Here is a 9,582-nt window from a genome sequence, read left to right as displayed (position 1 = left end):
TATGTTCTTGTTTTTTTAATTTTATGAAAAATTGGTTTTTCACCGAACATGAACTTCTCTCTTCAATGCATTGGGAAAAATAAGAAACTAATTCAAAAAAATTCTGAAAAATATCTAAGCCCCTGGTATTGATGTCTTCTTTTTTTTTAAAAAAAATTTGAATTTTGATATATATAGAACAAGTTATCTGTTCAAACTTAAACCTATGTCTGAATTATGACTGGTTGGACTTCAAAACTTTATAAATGGAAAAATATTTAACATATCACCATCAAACCAAATGGAAGCCTTGGATATTGATATTACAAACCAAAATTCGAAAGAATTGAGTTTTTATCATTTATAGAAAAAAAGTTATGCGTTTCGGGAGGCACATCACTCTTTAAAAATGTAGTTTGTTGTAAAAAACTACTTTTCAAGGGAGATGGAAAATTTTTAAAAAACTCTATCAAAAAAATTTGAAAAAAATGTATATAAAATCTACAAACAAAATGCTACAAATCACTAATTTATATCATCTTTAAATTTTTAATATTTTAAAAGTTATAGTTCCTGGAAGTTGAAGATTATTATAAAAATGTACATCTCGGTGTCAAAGGTGGCAAAAAAGTAGGAATCATTTTTGTGAGTTCACCCTGCATAGTATAATATAGAGGTTGATAAATGCTAATATGTTAAAAAATCCTCCCATCAATCCAATTTAGGTACTTCTAAACCATTGCCATCCTATCATGATCCTAAACCATTTTGTCAATACCACCATGAACCTAGATATGATACCAAGAAATATTATACATTGAGGAGTAGAATTCAAGACTTCACTAATAATAATACTATTTCTGTAGCTGGTGTGAATGATAATGGAAACAAGTCCATAGCTCTTCCTAATCAAAATCTTTAAATCTTCACCAACCGTTTGCGTTCTCACTCTACCAATGTTGTTGAGTCTGAGTCTCTTGCCTTTTCTCCTAATGACTTTGGTATGCAATCTAAAAATGTTGTGAATCTTGTTGATAAACCTACACCTCTTAATGACCTATGCATTACTTTTGATTAGGTAGCGAGAATATTTTTGCACCTAAAGCCCCATTATATATCACTATGAAGATCAAATACAAACTCTCGTGAGGGGTTCTCATTGATCCACTCTGTATGGTGAATGTGATTACTGAAGAATATCTTTATAGTTTACAAATGCATCAAGTTAGTGAATATCTTTATCTTTATCTTTATATTGATGCTTTGTAATATGGTATTTTCTTTCTTCATGACTCGTAGTAAGCAAATCTTACTAGGTTGGTGAAGTCACATATTATCTCTCCTTCTCCTTTCTTATGTTGTCCCTTTTATCTTGATATTAGAGTAGTTTAAGATCCTAAAGTTGTTGGGGGCTTAGTGTGTCTTGTCTCTTTAATATCTTGGTGAAATTTTTTCAATGCAACCTTGTACTTTACCATGAGTATACTTAGTCTCATACTCCTGCTAAAGTGGGGGCTCAATCTAGCATCCTAAATTATACTCACAATTTTGTCCTAACTTAGGTCTCACTTTGGCATTTAAGATCCCAATGACTAATTGTACTGTTGATTCTGCTCATACTCATTCTATTTTTACATTTTCATCATTTGTCTAGTCTACTCCCTATTTTGGAGTCCTGATCTAAATCAGGACCAAGGTGTGCCACGTGTTGGTCCTCCTAATTAGGACATAAATTGGGGCTTCACAATGATCATCTCAAATGAGTGGCAAATTTGGTCTTGTGTCGACCTATTCTAGAAATTCAATTTGTTTTCAAATAGTCAAGTATAAAAGGAGGTCTACCCCTCTTATTTGAAACCTAACAAACAACAACTTTTATGATCTCAATTACACTTTGGTGAAATTCAATTAAATTGAGCAAGCAAACAGTCATTCATCAAGCATTGGAGTAGAGGCAAAATCAAGTTCAAGTATTAAAGACTGAATTCATGAGGGTAATCATATGGATCTATGTTGCACTTTAGGCTAACAGTACCTATTCCAGCTGAAAGGGTTCCAGCCGCAATGCTTCTGGCTGGACTGACTTGGTGGCCACGTAGCGCTCGCGTGGCAATGGATTTATGGCCGGAAATGTTGCAGCCGGAACGTTTCCATCCTCTCAATACATTGTACTATAGAAAATCATAAATATTCAGAATAGCTCTGGCTAGAACCCTTCCAGTCGAAACGGTTTCGGTCGGAACTATCTATGTGGAATGCCAAGTGGCAATCACATCAACAAAAATGATGATTTTTTGAAACTTGTCACTTCTGCAGTAAAATTCAATAAGTAAATTAAACTTATTAAAAAAAATAAAAATACCCTTTTCTAGAGATCGAAGTCATGATTCTACTTATACAATTTTTATAATGTTTTGATTATATTTAATTTATAAAAAATTAAAAATACTATGACTAGTTATTCTTTTGTTCTATAACAGGCTGGTTTGAAAAACCAAAAAAAATATTGAATCACTTCAAAAATATTTGAAAAAAATATGGTTCACTAGAAGAGAGAGTCTTCTCCAAAAGGATATTTTTATTTTTTTGATTATCATAAATTGAATAGACAAATTGTGGTGGGAGACAAAAACCATCAAATTCTGGCGTATTCAACTTCCAAATGCTATAACAAAGAAAATATACATCAAAAAAAAAAAAATTATGCACTATATATATGTCATCTATAATGGATATCAAAATCAGAAAAAAATAAGTTGATTTACATTTTCTATTTGTGGTGGGAACTAAACCCCCTGATTTTCAATGTTTTTCAGCAATAAAAAAAATGGAGTTTAAAGCTAAAAAAAATATAAATTATTGGCAATTCTTTTTTAAAAAATAGTAGACTTAATCTTCAACAAATTTTACACATTTCATCAATTTACATCATTTTCAAATTCAAAATGAAAATGATACTTTTATGGCAACGAAATTGAATAGTTATTGTTATGTTAACCTTTTCCTTTGTAAAAGTGTGACACAGGTTTATGCTTTGATCAATATTTTATGAAGACATCTTACATAAAACCCTAAAAGATTTATGTGGCAGTCAAACAAAATCTCATCACAGTATACATAATTTTTGTTTAAAGCGTTTTCAACATTTCCCTCAAAAGGAAAGTACCTCATTAGAGTCTTTCATTACATTTATCAATTCAATTTCATGGTTAATTCTAAAAGTGGGATTTGGCCTAAGGAAAACCTCTATTCCTAACATCTTTCCCTTTCTTTTTGTGTGCAAGAAATAGGTACACAATTTTTACTCAAGAAATCCGATAAAGTTGATAGTGACGAATAGGTTTAGCTTTACAAAATGGAAAATTTGGAGGACCGGGGAAAATCTATGCTACCTAGTCCCAAAAAATCAATTCGAACTTTTGAGAATAGGTTCTAATCATCTTTTTTGTCTAGATCTCAGTTGATGGCTCCATGGGATATCTATAGCGTACTATTTTCATCAATTAACTTCAATATTTCATGGTTTTCCCCTAATTTCATAAACACACTACAAATTCAATTAAGAAAAAGGATAATCTAGTCCAACCAATTGAATCCAATAAGAATCTCAAACCTTTCCACATTTTGATTGAACCTAGATCTGTTGAGTTCAATCCTCTTTCAATGTATTGGTGTTAATTGTGTTATTTAGTGGTTTTACTTGTAAAACCCTAATTCTCAAAGTTCATCATTACACTAAGCTTTGATTATTTAACTGATCTAGTCTTTGAACCCACAAATCACTTGTAGAGAAATTTATAGATATAATTCTTCTTATATATAGATATTAAAATTTTATAAAAGCCACTAATGTCAACTCTTGTAGCAACAAATTTGAATGCATCAATAATGTTCTATATTAGATAAATGTTGAATTATTTGACTTGTTGAGTGAATTATTTTGTTAACTTAAGTACAAGTTTTACATATATTTTTCATAATTTCATACCTTCATCCCCTTTCATTGGAATTGAACCTATTCTTTTAATTTCTTGTCAATCACCATTACAAAGGTGTATGATTGCACATGCCACTTCTTTAGAAAAATTAAAGAATTTCTTATTGTAGGTCATATGTTGGCTAGTCCCAAATAAATGTATCATATGTTATTTTAATATCCTTGACTAGTTAAATATTTTATCATTTTTTTCATTATTGTCACCTTTTTTTTGAGCAATTTTTTGTCTTTGCTAAAATATTGTTTTTAATTTTATATGTGATTTTGTAGGATAATGCTCACTTTTATGTACTCTTCTTCTCCACAATTGTATCATGTAATGAAATTTTCCATTTTAGAATTACCTTTTTTTTCTCTCTTTTTAAAAATATTTCTTTCTTGATCACTGCTTAGTTAAATATCTTACCTTCAATTATTTCTATGTGGATTCCCTTAGTTTGTCTTTGATTTAGATATACCTTGATTATATTTTTTTAATTTTCCTCCAACCAGAAATATTTGTTATCTTTTGTTGGACTCACCTATAAACCTTTTTAGCCTATTATCTCCACTCAATAATGCGCCATAGGCTTCTTCTAGTTTTATATTGTCAAAGTTTTCAATTAGCTCAAATGTAGACAAGAAAGTATGATACTTGTCTAGAATAATTTTAATCAAATAATCTATAATTTTTGAATCTTTATATTCCACCTTCATCATTGCAAGTTGATTTCTTAGGTTTTTCTACTTTGTAATAATATGATTCATGCTATCTATTTTCTTTCTTTTCATATGAGTCAATTGCCTTATAACATCTATAGTTTTACTTTGTTGTTTCGATTGTGGATTGCTAGCAAAGTTTCTCATCTTTTATTTGTTGTTTTAAGATTTTGAAGATGAGGCCAAATTCTTGGACCAATCTCATTTATAAATGAATTTCACCTTATATTTCCAACTTGCTTGAATAGAACTATCTAATTTTACACTAATCCAAATATTAGAACTTTTCAGAACCTATCTAATTTTACACTAATCCAAATATTATAACTTTTCAAACAAGGCCATAACTGAAATACATCAAATTTCACAACCATGCACACATGTAGGATTGAAAAATATAGACCCTACCAAACACAAGAAAACTTTTATATTATATTACCTTCACATTGATCTTATTTGAATCAAATGAACATAGAACTTACAAATATAAAAATTCCCATCAAACTTTTGACTTCAACAAAAAAAAATTTAAAATATTATTTATCATAAATAGCAATTTCATCTTCCCCTTCTTTGCGAACACTCAACATACAACTAGAAGAATTAAGAGAGTCATTATTAAAATAATTACAATGTGAGCGAGAAAGAATGGTTGATATAGAATTGCGTAATAAAAAACCATTGCCCTTTAAAGCTTTCCGATAAACTGAAAGATGACAGGTAATATTAATGGATTTGAAACTCTAACGTGGAAGATTTTTTTATTTTTATTTTTTGGGATGGTCATTTTTAAGTAACATTTGCCTCACAATATTGAAAAACAACTTTTAAAGCTCACATCAAAGATGAATAAAGTTCGATAAAATTAATTCGTATTCCATCATAGAGCAACACAGGAGAACACCGGCCTCTTCTAGTTCTCATACAAGCTTCAACACTCAACACTCAGCACTGCTCACGCAGCAGACGAGTTTCAATATTTCAATCATCTTCAACATCGATGGTTTCCTTTCAATAAACTGCTTTACATTCCATGCAATTTGCTCCAGCAGCTGTCCGTGATCCCTGAAATATACACAATAAATCTCCCATCAAAAGATTATTTCAAATATTCAAATTCCATTTGAATATTAATGTCCATTAGGTAGCCAAGAATGAGAAAACACATGTAAACAGAGCAAGAGAACAAGTCAATGATTTTTCTTACCCCTCAAAAACATAGCCCTTGATACAGGAAACCTCAGAAAGGGCCCTCTTCCATTCCTCAACTAAATGGCTCTCAAACATTCCACTGTGCTTATGAAAGGCCCGAGCGTAGACACCCTCTTCGTTCTCCATTCGAAGCTCGGAAGGCCGAATCCCACAAAAAACAGGAATGATGGAAGCCCCTGTTTTGACGATGAGCTGAAGTTCCTTCAAACACCAAACCGACTCTGCATAATTAGGCGAAAAAATGACAATATGAACACATGCTGAGCGAATACCTCCTTCAATCGTTTGAGGAATGTTGTCCCCAACTTGGATTGAGATCTTGTCGAAAAAGACCTTAAATCCTTTGTTTTGAAGATTGTGAAAGATGAGGCTGCCCACGCTTTCCTTAACATCTGGTCCTCTGTGGTTAAGAAATACATCATATCCAGTTGTGGTAGGAAAGCATGAAGAGTGCAAAGAAGAATGCTTATTTCCCATCGGTAGAATGCACGGGCAAAGCTCTTCTTGTTCTTCTTGAATTGGTACAGAACAAAATCTCTATATGATAATAGCAAATGAATTCATTATTCGCCTTGAATTTTTCTCATGAAATTAATTACGTCCACCATTAAATAATATGGGTTACATGCACTTGAGTGGACAGTAATCTAGCTAGAAGTGCTGAAAAAAGAGTTCCATATGCTGGGGCCAAGATTAAGACCCAATAGATTAGATAGCGTCCAAGATTCACTTGACCACGTCACCTTAAGCAGTATTGCCAATTGCGAGGCTTCTTATCCAAATTTAGTCGGCTACCCATCAGTTTTCAAATGTTGTAGATGCGACAGCTGGTTGTGCAAATCTCCAGAAATGTTGTACAAGACGGTGGTGTACATGCAATTCTATGTTTTTCAAATGCACTCCAGCCTTTCTTCATTGCATCTGGACCTTTCACGTTTGGATATTCTCGCAACTTGAGTAAATGCATCGCTGAAATGTCCATGGTGAAGCATCGAAAGGCATTTTCATCTTGTTGTAAAACCAATGATGAAGTCAGCCTTGTGGTTGGTCGGTGTTGTCACTGTGCTTAAATGACGTTTATTATTATTTTTTATGGGTTTGGGCCCCCTAAGGGTAAAGACGAAGTAAAGCATTGAAATTTAAGTATTTAGCATCAGCTGGAACGTCTTTACAGAAATATCGGATTCATATTTGACCTTTCAAAGATGCGTTGATAGGAAATCGAAGCGACTATGAAGACTGCCGATTATTTGATTAAAATCTAATATCTACTATCACTTGTATCAGAAAGGGATGTAAGGGTTACAGCGATAGAAAAGTATATGTAAATTCACATGTTACAGAGGCATATTCTTGAGTGTCTATATATCTTTTAGTACAACTTCTAGGTAATTACAATATAAAAAATAAATTGAGTATTAAAGATAATGCGTGACTCATATTGAAAATGATTTTTAATAATTTATTAAGAAAATATCTTGAATAAGATAGTATTATTTACATGGGAAAGATTATTATGTAAAAGTATAAAAAAGCACTTGATAAATTTAAGAGAACTATATATTTGACAACTATATAATATGTTTGTCATTTCTATCATGCATCTAGATCTAGTATAATTGATTCTACCATCATTTTTTTTCATCAAAACTTGCTATCATTATTTCACAATTCTCTAAGTCTTGTTTTATAGATTTTTCGTCTCAAACCAAATCAATTATATATCATTGAAATAAAGAGGTTGCCCTTTAAATATCAACTACTCAATCAAAACAATATCAAGGATTAGAAGAAGTTTTTAGTATTAACTAATAAAGGCTTTGTCTTGCAAAGTGTTGAACCCAAAAGTTAAAAAATGTGAACAATTTTTGAGTTAAGAGAAGTAGACCAACTTGTCTTAAAAATGATTCACATCAAAATCACACTTTTCTAAACTCAACTTAGATGGACATAAGAAACTAATAATAGATACTCCATCAAAATAAATCAAAAGCACCATTAGCAAAAGACAATGCAATGATATCAAACACTAAATTTAAAATTTAAGATTTTAAATGATACGGTGCTATATTGTTTTAAATAAATTGTGAAAAATGAAAAATAATTTGATGAATATTAGCAAAAAAGATACTTTGTGGAACAAAGGTTTCAAAATCAATGGTTTAAGGAATTCATTATTTGGATCACTTGCTAATGGATCCATCATCAAGATTTAAGCAGTATAAAAAAAAAATGACGTGAAACTTCAAAGGTTCAAAAATACCTATAGGAGGATTTTTGTGATTTTTTGTTTTCTCATGTTCAAAAATAGTTAACAATTGTCAAAGCTCTTATAGATAACCTTTATAGAAGTTTAAGTTAGCCAATTCAAGTGTGCCTCCTCACTCTCCATCAAGAAACTATGATTTCGTATTTCAAACATAGACTAAAAAAATTAAAAAATTATAAACTAGCAACTATGTCCATCAATCTGTTGGAAAAGACTTTTGGAAGATATATCCTCTTCACTTTGGTGGCAGATTCTTTTGGAAGATATATGCTCAAAATGATTAGGAATGGAGGTTTAAAAGGGCATAAACCCTCGTTTGATGTGCTTGTGTGCTCACACCAAGAATTCGTGGATGACACCTATCATATTCACTTTGGTGGTGGAGACTTTTGGAAGATATATACTTAAAATAATTATGAATGGAGGTTTAAAATGGCTTAAAACTTTGTCTGACGTTCTTGTGTGCTCACACCATCAATTCATGGATGACACAATTGTTATGGGGAAGCTTCAGTGGGGGAAGCATGCTCCCTAATGAAAATCTTGAGGGATTAAAGATCCTTTATCCCCTATCCTCTTCACTCTAGTGGCAAAGACTTTTAAAAGATATATGCTCAAAATGATTAGGAATGGAGGTTCAAAAGGGCTTAAACCCTCATCTAACATGCTTGTGTGCTCACACCAATAATTCATGGATGACACCATTGTTATGGGGGAAGCTTCAGTAGGGGAAGCACACTCCCTAAAGAAAATCTTGATGGATTATGTTAATGCTTCTGGACAATGCCTAAATTACTCTAAAAGCTCTCTTTACTTTACTAACACTCCTTAAGCTAGACAAAGGAAGACCTCTAAAAGTTTAGGCTATTTAATTGGAAAGTTACCTGCTATTTATTTAGGACTTCCTCTTTGTTCTAAAGTGCCTGATTCTTTCTAGATTTCTTTGATTGATAAATTTCATAAAAAATTGGGAGGATGGAAGGGTGCTTTGTTGCATCAGGATGGAAAGTTCAACTTTTAAAAGCGACCCTCCAAAATCTACTAGTTTATGCTCTCAACTTGTTTAAAATTCCTACCAAATATGCTAAATAAAATGAAAGCATTCAAAAGAAGTTTCTCTAGTCTAGAGTTGAAGAAAACAACAAAATGTGCTGGCATGATTGGTAAAACTTATGCAGATGGAGAATGATGACTAAATTGGTAAAAGACTGTTGGTGATGACATTGTGATGAAGAGATTGAGATTGCATGATTGAATGAATTTAATTAGTTATTTATGTTGTCATTGATGGCAATTGATGTTAATTCACGATTACTGATGTTTACTTATGTTGTATTTTGTCATCTAAGTCTTTCTGATCTACCGGAAAGAGCTTGTCGGTAATGAAACATGAAACTAGGAATTAGGACCTTAATTGATAAACAAA

General features: G+C 31.7%; 1 protein-coding gene across 1 annotated transcript; it reads right to left on the bottom strand.

The window, feature by feature from the left end:
* Window positions 1-2,014: 2,014 nt before the first annotated feature.
* On the bottom strand, window positions 2,015-6,364 carry LOC131874131 (probable 2' cyclic ADP-D-ribose synthase BdTIR). Its single transcript, XM_059217374.1, has 3 exons — window positions 5,883-6,364; window positions 5,635-5,740; window positions 2,015-2,134 (listed from the first exon to the last, which is right to left on the bottom strand). Exons 1-3 carry the CDS (start codon window positions 6,362-6,364, stop codon window positions 2,015-2,017), a joined length of 708 nt encoding a protein of 235 aa, XP_059073357.1.
* Between the last annotated feature and the right edge of the window lie 3,218 nt (window positions 6,365-9,582).

This window comes from Cryptomeria japonica, chromosome 3, assembly GCF_030272615.1.
Source record: "Cryptomeria japonica chromosome 3, Sugi_1.0, whole genome shotgun sequence".
NCBI classification, from domain to species: Eukaryota; Viridiplantae; Streptophyta; class Pinopsida; order Cupressales; family Cupressaceae; genus Cryptomeria; species Cryptomeria japonica.
This window is presented reverse-complemented; position numbering and strand designations above follow the sequence as displayed.